The 16,401-nt window shown below is 55.7% G+C and overlaps 1 protein-coding gene across 4 annotated transcripts in view; it reads right to left on the reverse strand.

The window, feature by feature from the left end:
- The window catches only part of ITGB1BP2 (integrin subunit beta 1 binding protein 2), a 38,303-nt gene that overhangs the window by 1,334 nt on the left and 20,568 nt on the right, over window positions 1-16,401 (reverse strand). For 3 of the 4 annotated variants that reach the window (XM_089781761.1, XM_089781759.1, XM_089781760.1), the window contains 4 exons: window positions 15,539-15,609; window positions 15,085-15,187; window positions 13,069-13,188; window positions 8,326-8,388 (listed from right to left, as the gene is read on the reverse strand). In XM_089781761.1, the coding sequence (XP_089637887.1) occupies window positions 8,326-8,388; window positions 13,069-13,188; window positions 15,085-15,187; window positions 15,539-15,609 (357 nt within the window). The remainder of the gene's footprint in view (window positions 1-8,325; window positions 8,389-13,068; window positions 13,189-15,084; window positions 15,188-15,538; window positions 15,610-16,401) is intronic. The other variant, XM_089781762.1, reaches the window with a different exon arrangement.

The following is a 16,401-nucleotide window of genomic DNA, read 5'->3' on the forward strand; positions in this document are numbered from 1 at the left end:
ATGCACAACGAGAGGAACGACAGAAACCGGCCAAAAAGCTCCAGGAGGGGTAGGAATGTTCCAAGGGAGGGAGTGTATTGCTTCTCCCTCTACCGATGGAGGATGTAGTGGGGCGGCAAGCAAGGAGCAAGAGCCAGACGTTAAAGAATGTTAGTAAACTCGGGGGGCTGGGCATGAAGAGCAGGAACTAGTGGGAGCTAGGGACAGGACTGGGGACCAATGCGTGTAGGGGGAGACAGGCTGGATGAAGAATGGGAGGGAATACTGGAATTGACTAGGGGGTAGGGAGAAGAGAAAGAGAGAACGTGGCTACTGAAATCAGATGAGGCACCTGGACTGGGAGGAAATGGGACTGGCAGGGCAAGGAGCTGGAAGGGGGATATACAGAGGGCCTTGCAGACGGGCAGTAAACTGTCATCTTCAACCCAAGGTGTAATGTCTCCAGATCACAGACCCATCTGCTGGCAACCAGTAAGTCCTTATTCAGCAGAATGCCCTCCCATTTCCACTCTGCCCGCTGGCCCAGCACAGGGTTAAAGTGAAGACAGCCTTAATGATTCCTCTCTGAGGCCTGGTCTACATGATGTGGGACAGTCGAAATGAGATACACAGCTCCAGACACGTAAATTACGTAGCTGGAGTCAACGTACCTTACATCACGTTTCCGCACCGTCCACGCTGCGGCAGGTCGATGGGAGCAAACACTCCCGTCGGCTTCCACTACTCCTTGTGAGGAGCAGGAGTACCAGTGCAGACGGGGGGCGCCCCATGAGTTTGATCTAGTGGATCTATACTAAACCTGCTCAATCAAACCCCAGCATCATCAATCTTCCGCATAGTGTAGACGTGCCCTGACAGAGAGAAAAGCAATGAGGGGTGTAGGGAAAAGAGGGTACCCTGGCAAGGGGGCACACTGAATCCCTAAGACAGGTAAGGGGGGCACCCAGAGTTCTTGGCATTGGGGGAGAATGGGAGACTATGCCATGGGGGAAAGAAAAGCTGGGGGATGTAGAGTTTCTGATACAAGCCAAAAGAGGAGGGAGACAGTCCTTGGCATGTGGTGAAGGGGCAAATGGGAGACACACAAAGCCCCAGATGTGAGAGAGGGTGCACTGCAGGGAGCCCTTGAGACACCGGAGGATGGAAGGCGGCCCACAGAAAACTTGGTGTCAGAAATGGAGGAATGCACAGAGCTCCTGATCTGTAGATTGTGATCATGCTCAGGCTACAGATACTGTCGTGTGTGTGGCTGTAAGCCGGTTAGGCCTTCTGGAGGGGTTCCTCTGCCTCTGGGTCAGAGGGCGGCCACCCCCCCCCTACAGTGACCCTCTAGCAAACTAGGTCAAAACAATGTAAGCGCAATGTTAAGACAGTAACGTAAAGCATTCAAAAGTTCAGAAATGCTAGAAATAAGTGCACCCTTAATGCCCCCCCCCCCTTGTGTGGAGACACCAGTCTCTAATTACCTGACCAGAGTGACCTAGACAGATTAGAGGATTGGGCCACAAGAAATCTGATGAGGTTCAACAAGGACAAGTGCAGAGTCCTGCACCTGGGATGGAAGAATCCCAAGCATTGGTACAGCCTGGGGACCGACTGGCTAAGTCACAGTTCTGCAGACAAGGCCCTGGGGGTTACAGCGGATGAGAAGCTGGATATGAGTCAACAGGGCGCCCTGGAGCTGCTGTTCTAGAAGAAGAATAAAGCAGGCTGATGGCAGCTGATGCTCCATAGACCTGCAAGGATTAAAAAGGCTCCTGCAGGACTGAGTTAGCAGGGAGAAGACACCAGTAGGGTGAAGCAATCAGCTGAATCCCACAAAGCCTGAGAAAAATGGGGCCACCTGAGAAACTACTGGCTAAGGCCCTACAGCTGGCTACACTGCAGCCCAGCCCAAGGTGGAGACCTGGGGGTTCTGCCATAAGGAAAGCCAAGGGACTGTTTGGCTGCAGAAGAGGGTGAGAACGGTCTCCTGCTCTGGGCCATTGTGCTGACCAGGACTCTTCTAGGGACACTGAGCAGGATGGCCCAGGGCAAGTCACCCCTACAACAAGTGCCTAAGGCAGCCCCCAGGAAGGGGTGCATGAGTGTGCAAGCAGGTCTGAAGGAATGCTTCCCTTGCTGTAGGGGGAAGGGGGCAGAGACTCTGGGGGTGTCCGTGTAAATAGAGTTGCTCCTGTCTTGCTTTGATTTGCGAGCTATGCAGCTGATGGAATGGGGCTTTGCCCGTTGTAATCAAGCTGGCTGATGATGTGAATTGTGAACTACAGCCACAATGCTTGTGGGAACACAGAAAGGAGGGACTGGGCTTGGCCAGTTTTGAAGGAGGGAGAAAGTGTCAGTTTGAAGAACTCGGATGGGCAAGGGCCTCACAATTCTGGGAGGGTAAGGGGAGAGCAGGACTTCCAGCCAGCAGGCTCAATGTCCTCAAGGTTCTGCTGCAAGACTGGGCCAAGCGGTTTCTCCCACTGGCCCAAGAACAGCAGTGAATAAGCTTCTCTAGGAGACTCCTCTGTTATTCAAAGTAGCTCTGCTGGAGCTGAAGCCACATGTGGCAGGACTGCACTTCTGCCCAGAGCTAACATCACTAGGAGATGGCCCAGCGGGGCAGCTGGCAGGGAAGCGAACAAGCAGCCAGCGGGGCAGTAAGATGCTTCTTTCCCTCCCCTCCACCGAGTCTGGGAGGTGAACGCTGGGTCTGCCCTGACCACAGGCAGCACCTGCAAGTGAGGTGTAGGGAAGGGCTGGGCATGGGAAGGGGACATTCTGGTTGCTGGACTTAAGAACCTGAGGGGAAAGGGGCCCTGCCCAGCCTGCTTGGGGTGGGACTTTGAACCCTGTCTGTGGTGTGCTCCCACATTAACACCAAATCCCTCCCCTCCCTTTATTGAAAGTTTCTTTGCGACCTGGAGACTCTGTGCATGAGTGGGAGGCCTTACCGCTCAATACAACCCGGGTGGGGTGTGAATTTCCCAGGTTATTGGGTGGGGCTCAAGATGGTTCTAGGTTGGATGGACGGAGAGGAACCCCTAGATCAGTCATGGCCAACCTGCAGCTCACAAGCCGCATGTGGCTCTTCCCCCCCTTTCCTCCGGAAAGTGCAGCTCGTGAAGCTGCCCCCACCTTCCTGGGTGCAGCCATTCAAAATGGCTTCTTCAAGATGGCAGCAGCCTGATGTGGCCAAAAAGCCTTTAACTGCGTTTCTTAAAGGGGCAGTCCTTTTTTTTCTCTCTACCAAACATGGCTGAGGGCTTTTTTTTTCCCCTTCTCTACAACTCCCCCCCCCCCCCCTTCCCAGCTCTTTGCACTATATACACAACTATTTTGGCTCTTTGCCTGTTACGAGCTGGCCACCCCTTCCCTAGATACGGAACCCAGTCCTGGCTGCTGCTGGCGCTACCTGGCAGAAGGTCACATTCTAGTGCCAGCTTATGTCTGGCAATTGACTGAGAGAACCTCGAAACGGGTAGCCAGAATGGGCAGGGCTGGTAGCCCTAGCCTCTGTCAGGGGCTGGAAATGGATGACACGTGAAGATTCCTTGTTCTGTTCCCTCCCTCTGGGGCACCCGGCATTGGCCACTGTGGGCAGAAAGGACACTGGGCTGGATGGGCCTTTGGTCTGACCCTGCCAGGCCATTCTTAACCTGATGTGGGGGCACAGAGTATACTGGCAGGGTCACAGAGGGGATGCTGGAGAGGCTCAGCCCTTGATAAAGTGATGACCCTTTGCCTTATGACAGGGCTACTCAACACGCAGCCCGTTTGTCTGCGGCCCATAGTGCAGTTTGGGTTTACGCAGGGCTCAACACATGGCCTGCGGGTGGGATCCTTTAAACATGGCCTCCACTGGGAACACGCTCCACAATGGCGAGGCATCTCCCAGGTGGGGTGAGCACTTAGAATCATTGAATACTAGGACTGGAAGGGCCCTTTAGAGGTCATCAAGTCCAGTCCCCTGCGCCCATGGCAGGACCAAGTACTGTCTAGACCATCCCTGATAGACATTTACCTAATCTACTCTTAAATAACTCCAGAGATGAGGATTCCACAACCTCCCTGGGCAATTTATTCCAGTGTTTGACTACCCTGACAGGTAGGAAGTTTTTCCTAATGTCCAACCTAAACCTCCCTTGCTGCAGTTTAAGCCCATTGCTTCTTGTTCTATCCTCAGAGGCCAAGATGAACAAGTTTTCTCCCTCCTCCTTGTGACACCCTTTTAGATACCTGAAAACGGCTCTCATGTCCCCCCTCAATCTTCTCTTTTCCACACTAAACAAACCCAATTCTTTCAGCCTTCCTTCATAGGTCATGTTCTCTAGACCTTTAATCATTCTTGGTGCTCTTCTCTGGACCCTCTCCAGTTTCTCCTCAGTGAAATGCGGTGCCCAGAACTGGGCCTAACCAGTGCAGAGTAGAGCGGAAGAATGACTTCTCGTGTCTTGCTCACAACACATCTGTTAATGCATCCCAGAATCATATTTGCTTTTTTTGCAACAGCATCACACTGCTGACTCATATTCAGCTTGTGGTCCACTATGACCCGTAGATCTCTTTCTGCTGTACTCCTTGCTAGTCACTTCCCATTCTATATGTATGAAACTGATTATTCCTTCCTAAGTGGAGCACTTTGCATTTGTCTTTATTAAACTTCATCCTGTTTACCTCAGACCGTTTCTCCAGTTTGTCCAGGTCATTTTGGATTATGACCCTTCCTCCAGATTAGTCACAACCCCTCCCAGCTTGGGATCATCTGCAAACTGAATAAGTGTACTCTCTATGCCAGTATCTAAATCGTTGATGACGACATTGAACAGAGCCGGTCCCAAAACAGACCCTGGCGGAACCCCACTTGTTCTACCCTTCCAGCAGGATTGTGAACCGTTAATAACTACTCTCTGAGTATGGTTACCCAGCCAGTTATGCACCCACTTGAAGATGCAAGCGGGTGGGCTGTCTGGAACAGATGGGTACAGGGTGTCAGCGTTTCTAGCCCCCAGAGAGGAGGTGCCAGGAGTGCCTGGGCATTGTGGGACGTGCTTTGTATTCATGCTCATCAGTGTGAAAGAAGCCAGCTGCATGTATATTTGCATGTACATGCAACCGCACTTAAGTTGTGGCCCTCGGCGTGTGCTGTGAGTATCATTGTGGCTCCCGGGGCTGCCAAAGTTGAGTAGCCCTGACTTATGAGAAGGTCCAAAGTAAGACTGCGATGCCAGCCCAGGCCAGTCACTAGAGGCTCTGAGAGTCCATGTTTGTACTTGGGCTGCTTCCCCAAGAGCACGAAGCACTCTGCTAAAGAGCCCGGGGCATGGTGACAGGGCTAGAAAATGCACCCGAGTGTGAGCTCAGCTTGGAGAGCTGCACAAAGAGAAGGTTGAGGGTGACAGTGCAGAAGCAGCGACATGGAGAACCAATCTTTGTTAGTGGCTCTCTGTCTAGGAGAGAAAGTTGAACACAAGCCCATGGCTGGAGGCTGAAGCGAGACCCGGGGAGACTAAAAGTAAGATATGAATGTTTAACAGTAAAACATCTAACTGTTGTGACAAGCAGAGGTGAAATTACGCAGGTACACCCGGTGCGCCACTCCGGCAAGAGCTGGCTGAACTGTGGCAAAAGCCAGCAGGGAGCTAGTGAAAGAGCTGGCAGGTACCCGGGCTGCAATAGGACAGCACCTGAAGACATGTGAAGTGACTTTCACTGCTGGCACCAGGTGAAATGGTGGATTTCATGGGCGATTTTCCATCCCAGGCAATGTTAGAAACACCTAAAAGTTCTGCTCTAGGAATTACCTTGTGGCAGTTTCCAGGCCTGCATTACACAGGCGGCTTACTACATAATCAAAGTCAGTGATGATACATGGGGGGCACCCAGGGGCAGACTGGCAATCAAAATAGGCCCGGGAAATGGGTTGAGAACGGCCCACTTTTTCAAAGAATTTTTTTTAAATTTACTCTTTGACCTTCATTAGCCACACCCCTGACCCCCATTAGCCACACACCCTGACCCCCTTAGCCACACTCCCTGACCCCCACTAGCCACACACCCTGACCCCCACTAGCCACACACCCTGACCCCCACTAGCAACACACCCTGACCCCCTTAGCCACACACCCTGACCCCCACTAGCCACACTCCCTGACCCCCACTAGCCACACACCCTGACCCCCACTAGCAACACACCCTGACCCCCTTAGCCACACACCCTGACCCCCTTAGCCACACTCCCTGACCCCCACTAGCCACACACCCTGACCCCCACTAGCAACACACCCTGACCCCCACTAGCAACACACCCCTGACCCCCATTAGCCACACCCCTGACCCCCACTAGCCAGGCCTCTGGAGGTAACACTCTCGGGGCAAGAGGGGAACATGACCAGAAGTAAAAGGCGTGGCGACCCCTCTCTAAGGACTTTTCCCACCATCCTCCTACCAACAGAAGGGGGCCCCCACCAAACCCCCCTCATGCAACTATCCTGCAATTGCATTACCCCAATGTGTGTGACATTACCTCGGGGGGAGGGGCTGGGGGAAGTGTCCCTCTAAGAGTTTCCTCCCATGAGCAGAATGAATTTTGTGCTGTGCACCAGTGCTGAGTTCATGTGGCTTGTCTGGATGTGCCACTGTGGCACCTCTACCCTTTCCCTCTGCTGCCATGTCTCTCCCCCTTGCTCCATCAGCTCCCCTGGTGCCTGCTGCCCCCCAACCCCTCACCCTCCTCTGCTGTCCTGACTCCTGCCCTTCTCACTGCCCTCAGCCCTCCTGCAACCTGCCCCCCTCCACCAGTCCTTCTCCCCCCTGTGCCCACTCCTCCAGTAGCCCCACTCTGATCATATGAGCTACCATCCCTCCTCATCTCCTCTTCTAACACCTCCCTCTACATACCTGCCTCTCTCCTCTGGTGCTGGTCCCTCCCCTGCAGGTGTCTGCCCTTCTGCTTCACCTCCACAATCCCCTGGCGCCTCCCCCTTCCCTCACTGCCCCTGCCCCTTTGCTCTTTTTCCCTGATGTCCACCCCCTCACCACCCTCTGCCCCCTGTTCCCCTCATGCCCCTGTGCCCTCACACATGCCTTGCTCCATCTCTGCCCTTCTCATGCCCACCGCTTCTTTCAAGCCTTCTCCCAGCACCTCCCCCCCAGCCTCCAGTGCCCTTCCCCCTCCTCTCCCAGCATCACCCTGTCCCCCTCCCACTGACACCTCCCCTCCTGCCCGTTTCCTCATTGTCTGCACTTGGCCCCCTGGCATCTGTCTCTCCTCCACCCTGTCTATTGGTGCCTTCCCCTTTCTTCTCCTGTGCTGCCCCCTTCCCTCAGGACAAGCCCCCTCCTCTCCCACCCCTTTCCCCTATTTTCCCCCTCCCCCCACCTTCTGCCTTCCAGTTTGCGGCGCTGGAGTCTGTGATCGGGCCCCAGAAGTCCCCGCAGCCCTGGCCCCAGCTGCTTCCGGGGCCCCAGACCACTTGCTGGGCCTGGAGCTGGGTCGCGCAGTGCATGGGCCATGACGTCACGCCACATCCGGGCGTCTCCCCTCTCAGCTGTTGCACGGTGTTTGAGCACGCCGAGCATGCACTTCCTCAGCCCCACCGTGCCCCGTACATGGCCGCGCCGGGGGATTGAAAGTGCAGGGCTGTGGCGCCCCATCACAATCCCCCTTCTCCTCCAGCAGCCGCCAGCCGGCCCTTCCGAGGATGGCCCACCGGGAAATTCCCAGTATCCCGCTGGGCCAGTCCGCCCCGGGGGCACCAGCCATGTGACTGCCCCTCATGTGACTCCTCCCTTGTGCCACCCCTAGCCCGGGGAAGGGCTGCCCTGAGGAGGGTTCGGGTCTCAGGATAATTCCCACCTCAGCCAGCCCTGCCACTTCCTGCCTGTGCCCCCCCCTTTCCATTCCCACTCTTGTTCCTGCTCCACCCTTTTCTCCAAGTCCCCATCCTATCTGCCTCCTGCCCCACCCCCACTCCATCCCTTCCCCAAGCCATGTGGCCTCGGGGGCTAGCAGGGCAGGAGGAGTTGCTGCCCCCTGCACTCAGCAGTGGCTATAGGAAGCAGAGTGATGTGGTCCCAACCCACTGTTCTGCTGGCTCCCAGCTGCATTGCTTCACTGCCTGCCCCACCCAGCTCCCAGTGCCAGGCCCCCTGCTAGTCACCAGCCTCTCCCCCCAGGGCTGGGGGCTTGTGACCCTTTGTTCCTCCCACACACACACGTGGCCTCTGATCGTGATGACTCCTCTGACACTGGAATCTGTGAACCTACATCTTGGCACCTGGGCCCAGCATCCAGCCCCTCTCCACCCCCAGCTTGCTGGAATAAGGCAGAAACCTTACCCCCCAGAGCTCCAGCTTGGCCTGGAAAAGCCTGTCACCGCCAAACGCGACGTGGGCGTCAATCTGAGAGAGAGAGAGAGGGGGGGGGGGTCTCTTAGCAAGGGCAGAGGGATCGATGCTGTCGGCAGAGCTGGGGAGCGAGCACAAAGCCACGCAGCCAAGGGCTGGTGTCACCACTCGGACCTGCCTTTGGTAATTGCACAGAAACTGAGAAAGGGCCCCCGGGCAGGTCTGTTCCCCTGCACTGGGCAGCACTTTGCACTGAGACTAAACAGCCTGATACCATGATGTTTGCACCCCGCAGGCCAGTCCCCCGACCCCATTGCAGGCCTCTGTAGTAAGGATCTGAAAATCCAGCCCCTGCCTAGCCTGAAGCGCTCTGTGCAACGTCAGCCCTGCAGCATCTGAAGTGCACTGCGTGCTCTCCAGGAGGTGCGGCTGGGGCAGGATCCCAGGCAGATGCTGCATTACACAATCATGCATTAGCTTGTTATGTACAGATTGCAGCAGTGGGCTATGGAGCCTCATTAAGATCAGGGCTGGGAGCGCAGGAAAAGGAGTCTGACTTTGCGCAGAGAGCTTCAGGGGAAGCAGGAGGTGGATGATCTGACCCTTACTTCAGAGGCCTCAACGCCAAGTTATCAAAGATGTGTGTGGAGGAATTGTAATAAAACCAAATGTGACAAACCACCCAAAGGCAAAACCATCATGAGAGCTGAAGTGGAAGTTGAATGAAGAATTGTTTTCCTTGCCATGACGACACACTGCACATTAACTGTTCCCTGCACCTTTCCTGGCAGCCACAGTCTAAAGCAAGTGAGGTCAGAACCCTTCCAGAGATGTTAGCAATGCCAAGGCACCCTGGTACCAGGTTTAGGCTGGGCCAGGCAGGCTGGGGGTTAAGGCTTCAGCTTCCCTGCTACTATGAGAGGGCTTCCAAACCAGAACCACTCGTGGGAATCAGCCGAGAGAGCGGAAGAGTTTCAGGACACAGAGGGTATGTCTAGACTGCAGCAGAGGGATGCAGATTAGGCTGGGTGAAACTGCTAATGAAGCGGGGATTTAAATATCCTGTGCTTCATTAGCATAAAAATGGCTGCCACTTTTTTCCGGCACAGAGCTTTGTCGGAGAAAAGCGTCAGTCTGGAGGCTGATCAATTGCTAAAGAAAGCCTTTTCCGATAGATCCTGTACACCTCATTTTACAAGGCATAAGGGATCTATCGGAAAAGGCTTTCTTTAGCGATAGATCAGCCTCCAGACTGACGCTTTTCTCCGACAAAGCTCCATGCTGGAAAAAAGCGGCAGCCATTTTTATGCTAATGAAGCGCGGGATATTTAAATCCCCGCTTCATTAGCAATTTCGCCTAATCTGCATCCCTCTGCCAGCAGTCTAGACATACCCAGAGATGCAGAGGAAGGAATATGACCGTGTGGGACAGAAGTCATTGAACTCCCCATGCAAAGGAGAGGGCCGCAGGTGGGGCCCACTGAGCATGCTGCTGTGGGGTTCCACTAAATGGGTCAAAACAGGCTCAGCATCACAATGTCATTAATGCTGGGGAGAGACTAATGCCCCAGGGCCACTAGCCGGAGGACAAGCCAGGCCCCATCCAGGAGCTGAGCGAAAGCTGTGCTAGGCAAGCCATGCTGTTACACTGGGGCACCTCTGTCAATCTGTGCTAGGAGGAGCTGCAGAACTACTCTGAATCTAGGGCCCTACTCAATGAACATCGCCAGGGTTAGCTACAGATATAAAACTACCACATGAAAGGCGCCTCGTCTCTGCTCCAGGGATCTTCTAAGTCCACCCTGTGCCAGGTTCAATGACCCCTCTCTTCTCTGCCCAATCAACACATTCCAGGGGAGGAGCAACCTCAGCTAATTAGCATCAAGCAAGTAAAACACATGTTGACACATTTTGGCTACACAAATTTTCTTCCTTTTCTAGAATCTTTTAGCCCATTAAACCAACCCTGACTGCCCCAGCAGCCCTGAGCACACACTGTGACGCACAAGTCCCATTTGTAGCAGTCTGTTTGTCTTCAGCTCTTGCTAACTTTGGTGATCAATCGAATGTCACAGGCTGAGCTGGACTGTTGTGACCTTGGACTACTGAAAGTTCCTCTTTGCTAGGAACTGGCCGATGGGCTGGACCACCCTGTGAAGCACCTGGCACTGGTCATGTTGAACCAGTGAGTTAGATGGACCATTGCTCTGACCCAGCCTGGCATTCTGATGGCCACTTTGTCTCCTCTGTGCACAGCTCCATGCACACATTGCGAGGCAGTGACAGACCTTCACCGGGGCTGGAGCCCCCATAGCACTTGGGAGGGTCCTGACCCCATAGAACGGCTCCCCATGCAGAATTCCTGCAGAAAAGCAGAAGCAAGCTGCACCGGGGCAGGGGGGTGGGGAAATGACCATGGATGGAGTTGAGGGGCATTGGCCCCCAAACAGGGGTGAGGTATGGAGGGGGCCATATGGGGTTAGGTGCCCCTGCCCCTCACTTCTGCAAATGCAGAGCTGCCCAGTTGACATAGCCTTCTGGATCCTATTGCCAGTCATGCTCCCCTTATGCCCTCTGGGAGCATTTTGCACCCCAGTGGAGCTTGGCAAAGGGGGTGTGGGACAGAGGCAGTGGAGCAGGAAGGGGTGGAATCAGCAGGACAAGGGACATGTGGGAGTGAGGGGAGGAGGCAGAGAAGGGATGGGGACCGGGAAATGGCGGGAAGAAGTGGGCGCTGGGCATGTATAGAAAGTATGCTTATTAAGTTTGCAGATGATACCAAGCTGGGAGGGGCTAAAATAAGGGATAAGGGACCTTTCTGAAAAGGCTTTATTTTCCGCAAGATCCGCGTCTAGACTGGCGTTTTTTTCTGGCAAAGCTCCGTGCCGAAAAAAAGCGGCAGCCACTTTTATGCTAATGAAGCGGGGGAGATTTAAATCCCCGCTTCATTAGCAATTGTGATACGTCTAATTTGCATCCCTTTTACGAAAAAGGGATGCAATCTAGATGTAGCCACACAGAATGGGAAGCGACAGTCTGGGAAGGAGTACGGCAGAAAGGGATCTAGGGGTTATAGTGGACCACAAGTTAAATATGAGTCAGCAGTGTGACGCTGTTGCAAAGAAAGCAAACATGATTCTGGGATGTACTAACAGGTGTGCTGTGAGCAAGACACGAGAATTCATTCTTCCGCTCTACTCTGTGCTGGTTAGGCCTCAATTGGAGCAGTGTGTCCAGTTCTGGGCACCGCATTTCAAGAAAGATGTGGAAAAATTGGAGAGGGTCCAGAGAAGAACAAGAATGATTAAAGGTCTAGAGAACATGCCCTATGAGGGAAGGCTGAAGGAACTGGGTTTGTTTAGTTTAGAAAAGAGAAGACTGAGGGGGACATGAGAGCAGTTTTCAGGTATCTAAATGGGTGTCATAAGGAGGAGGGAGAAAACTTGTTCATCTTGGCCTCCGATGATAGAACAAGCAGCAATGGGCTTAAACTGCAGCAAGGGAGGTTCAGGTTGGACATTAGGAAAAAGTTCCTAACTGTCAGGATGGTTAAACACTGGAATAAATTGCCCAGGAAGGTTGTGGAATCCCCATCGCTGGAGATATTTAAGAGCAGGTTAGAGAAATGTCTGTCAGGGATGGTCTAGACAGTATTTGGTCCTGCCTTGAGGGCGGGGGACTGGACTCGATGACTCTTGAGGTCCCTTCCAGTCCTAGTATTCAATGATTCTATGTGGCACTCCCTTGGCAGCAGCTGGAGCTCCACCATGATGCAGGTCCATTGACCCTTCACCTGGACAAGCCCTACCCCCTGCATCTGGACCCCTCCTATGAGTCCTCCACACGCAGACTCCCACCCCACTGAGCCCCAGCCAGCTGCACCTGGACCCCCACCCCATCAAACCCCACTCCCCCAGCACTCAGATCCCCCCCACTGACCCTCCTACACCCAGGCCCCACCCCTGCTGAGCCCAAGCCACCTTCACGGGATCGCCTGTGGAATCCCATTGCCCCTCCACCCAGAACCCCTAAATGAGCCCCTGTCCATCCAGATTCCCTCTGAGCTGCCTGCACCCAGAAATCTCTCACCCACACCTGGAACTCCCGCAAAGCCCTTCCACACTTGGCTCTGAACCTGCCCCGCCATGGCTGGTGTGCCTGGTGCGGTGAGGCTGGGCTCTAGGGTGTTTCTGGGGCAGGCCCAGCCCTTAGGCTCCAGTGCAGCCTCACTGCCGAGTCCCTGTAGGAAGTGGGAGCTTAGGGTAATCTCCCAGCTCAGTGCAGCCAGCAGCCTGGGCGCCCACTGCCGTGCTGGAGCGCAGAGGTTCGTGGACAAAGCTTGCAGAACTTTGCACTGTGCCTAGACGTTAATGCTTTGGCCCAGAATTCGCTCACCCCAGAGACTAGCAAAGGCACCGCCATGCTGTCCAGCCACTCTCAGCCACATCTGCAATGCTCTGAGCAGCAGTGTCTCGCAGCCAGCCTGAGATGTGGGCTGAACCCCTCAGCCTAGTAATCTTGGGGTCATCTCACAAGAACTGAGACAGCGCGGACAGAGCCGAGGGGGCGTTGCATTTTCCTTCTCCGGAGCACAAGCTCTGGATTGGAAGGGGTGGGTAGGGGAGCACCTGTGTGGGAGCATGAGCATTCAAAGGGCGCCGGCTGCCCAAGGACTAGCACGCAGCAGGACAGCGCTGGGCGCGCCTAGATCTGTTCGCCCTGGACCACACGTACCACAGTGCGACTGGCCGTCACGCAGCTGAGTGCTGGCAGCGGGTTCTTGGCATAAATCGTCACCACCACTTGGCTGCTGGTTTGATGCCAGTCCTGTCGACAAGACACCAGCTTCTTATCCTGGTGAGGAAAGGAGCCTGTTACTGAGGTAGCCTCCAGCCCCTGGGAGCCTGCCAGTAGCTCCTCCCCCAGGGCAGAAAAGCCGCTTTCCAGGCCGCTCACTGCGGAGTTCACTGAGGGCGAGAGTCCCCGCCCAGCACGTCAATGGAAGACTGGGCTCTTTGCATTGTGATCCAGCCCTGTCTGCAGGGGCACACGCTGGCTCCCAAGCAGTTATGTTCCCATTGTCCTCCCAGGGGTTCCCATGCCCAGACTCTCGCCAGTTCTGTCTTGCTTTGGGGCAGCACTGAACCAAGTGTAATTCAACAGCCTCAGGCACGTAGCTACAGAAATGTCTGGTGCGGGGGCGCAGAGAGGTTTTTCCTGCTTTCAGTGCCTCCTGTCCAGGGAGGGTGTGCAAGGCACCTGGCATCCAAGTGTTCGAAAGCAGAGCCTTCCACACCCACAGGGCTGCAGCCTGAGAAACCTTTCCTGCTCAGCCAGGTGGTCTTTCCCTTCTAGCCACAGGGGGCATCATCTCCAGAGAGGGAAGGAGAGCAGAGAGGAGGCCTTTTGCCATAGCCCCCAGCTTCTTGCACTTACCTACCAGCCCATCTGAGCAGTGGGGCCTTGGCAGGGAAGGGCTGGGCTCAGTGCCCTTCCCTGGCTAATTAGCCCTGCTTGACTGTGCTACTGGTCACCCCATCTGCAGGGACGGACGGAGAGCCGCCTTCCAGTGGGGAAATGACAGGTTGGGCCTCACACTCCATCAGCTGCCCCAGACGCTGTTGGCCTGGCCTGTTGGCACTGCCTGCTTTCAATAGGTGGAGTCGTACCCTGCAGCGCCAGCGGGGCGCATACCATGCAGCAGTCAGGTGGGAGTGGGGGAAGAGGGACGGCAGGAGTTCAAAGGGCAGGCATGCGCTGGCCTGGCATTGTAACAGCTAAGCTGGGCTGGATCTGGTCAGTCCTGAACTGCAAACCTTCAAGGGAAGACACAGGGTGGGCCATGGGGGCCCTTTGCACCGGCTGGCTCCGTGGTAGCTTGGAAGCCCTTTCCCGCTTTGGGCAGCTTCCTCAGTCCCCTGGCCTGTTGAAATGGATCCAGCTCCGTGTGGCGCCTGGCCATCCTCTGCATTGCACTTCTGCTGACATGCCCCCTTCCCAGCTCACTGCTATTAGGCTGCCTGGTGGCATTTCTGCCTTCCAGGCTCAGTTGCTCAGGCCTGACTTCAAACCGGGGAAAAGTTGAAGAAAAGTTTGGGAAAGGATCAGAGGTTCAGGGATGTGTTCAAGTAGCGCTGCAATTTGCCCTCATTTGAAAAAGCCCCCAGGGACGTGACATGCCCACGACGACGTTAAGGCAGCCTGCAGTGAAAGGGCTGCATTTGCTAATCACCAGAAATGCTCCTTCGGCCCTCACGGCCTGTCCTGCTGCCCTGGTTTCCACGGGCACCGCAGTGTGGCTTATCCCTGCGATCACACCTGTGCAGCGGTTTGCCTCTTCAAAGGCCTGTGTTGCGTACATAGCGCCGGCACCCTCGGCACTGGGCCAGGTGACGCATTCGACAGGAGCGGGCGTTCGTCTCCCTCTGCCTGGGTCTGCATAAGCCTGCATAGGACTGGCCAGTCCCACTCTTCCAGCAGGAGGGATTATCTGTGCAAGGCCCCTCCACCCTTTGCCGAGCACCCGGACCCTCTCGGGCAGGCCTGTGTCTTTCTGTCAGGAGGGAGGCTTGTGCAGTGCTCACACTCAAGCACCACATGACAACCAGAACATTTGCACTGGGTATTTTAAGAACTCGTTTGGCCCCCGTTCCCATCCCAGAATGGGCAGCAGTCCCTGTTCCGGACTCCTGGGCTGCCTGCTCACGGTCTGAGCCTTGCAGCAGCAGGGCTCCTGGCAGGCTCACAAACCTCCTTCTGTAGCCAGCTGTGTTTCCCAGTGGTGCAGCCCTCTTGCTCCAGGAACGTGCTAAAGTCTGTAGTTTTAATGCCACAGCAACTCCAGTACTTCATACTGGGGACAGAGCAAGAAACAAATGAATCTGGGAATGCCAGAAAGGGACCCGCAAGTCCAGGGCGGATGGGAGATCTAGGCTGTTAGGGGGGAGAATGACCTAGAGCTTTGCACTCCCCACCTCCGCGCCAGAGCCTCCCCCCTCCCCCACACCCGCCAGCCAGAGCCTCACCCCTCCACACACCTTCCCGGCAAGAGTGCTCAGCCCCTCCCCCCGGCCTAGTGCAAGTAAGTGGGGCGGAGGGGATGGAGCAACAGGGGAGCAGAGCCTGGGGCAGAGGCAGGGCAGGGCCGCGGATTTTGTGCAACTGGAATGTTAGCAACCCTGCAGTTCCAACGGCTGTTTCTTACCCCTCGTGGAAGACAGGAGCTCCCGGGTGGAAAGTGCATGCCTCCCTCTCGGTGTCTGGCCCCTTGTAGCTCTGCGGGGAGAGGCAGTGGCAGTGGTCAGCCCAGCATGCTGCTGAAGAGGAAACCCAACCGGCACCACTAGGGGAAGGTGGAGAATGATTCTTTCCTAAAGTACAGCTGGTCACCACTGAGCTGCCGGACCCCTCAGCAATTCAGAACCCAGCTGAAGCCCCACCCCATGCAGCTGCAGCCGGAGGGGAGTTTCTGGCTGGGCTTTTTCCAGGCGTTTTTGACAGCTGTGAAGTGGCCTGGGCAGGCTTTTCTGAGCAGGGTCTGACAGGGACTCGAGTGTAGCCCGGGGAGGGGGGAGGCTGCCTGGCAATCCCGTGCCAAAGGCAAGAGCATCACTTGGCTATTGAGCAGGGCTAAGTCTAGAGGTAAAGCTGAAGGGAGGTTGGCTTCCCCAGGCTGTGAGCAGGGACCTGGTTCGGCAGAGGGACAGGGAGGGGTGCTGCATACGGGAGAGGGGCCTTGGGCAAGTTGCTCAGGAAGGACCCATGCAGATAGGATGGGAGGCGCAAAGCCCGGGGCTAGGGACAGAAATAGACACTCAGCTCCCTGCTCCCACCTTGCTCTGCGGCCCAGTTCCTCTTCCCCACATGGGTGTGAGTGCTGGTCATGCTCCCTCCTCCACCCTGGCCCCTCAGCCCCACTGCACGGCGCGGCCCCACGCTCATGCTCATCAGTTCCCCGCTCCAGCCCCTGGAGAGCTCCCAGCTGCACTGGGACCTCCGGAGCTTTGTGCATGAGCCTCTAGCATACGAGCGAGCCGCCAGCTGGCTCCCCACTGGGGCCGCGGAGCA

Source organism: Pelodiscus sinensis, chromosome 13 (assembly GCF_052426305.1).
Source record: "Pelodiscus sinensis isolate ZL-2025 chromosome 13, ASM5242630v1, whole genome shotgun sequence".
Taxonomy (NCBI): domain Eukaryota; kingdom Metazoa; phylum Chordata; order Testudines; family Trionychidae; genus Pelodiscus; species Pelodiscus sinensis.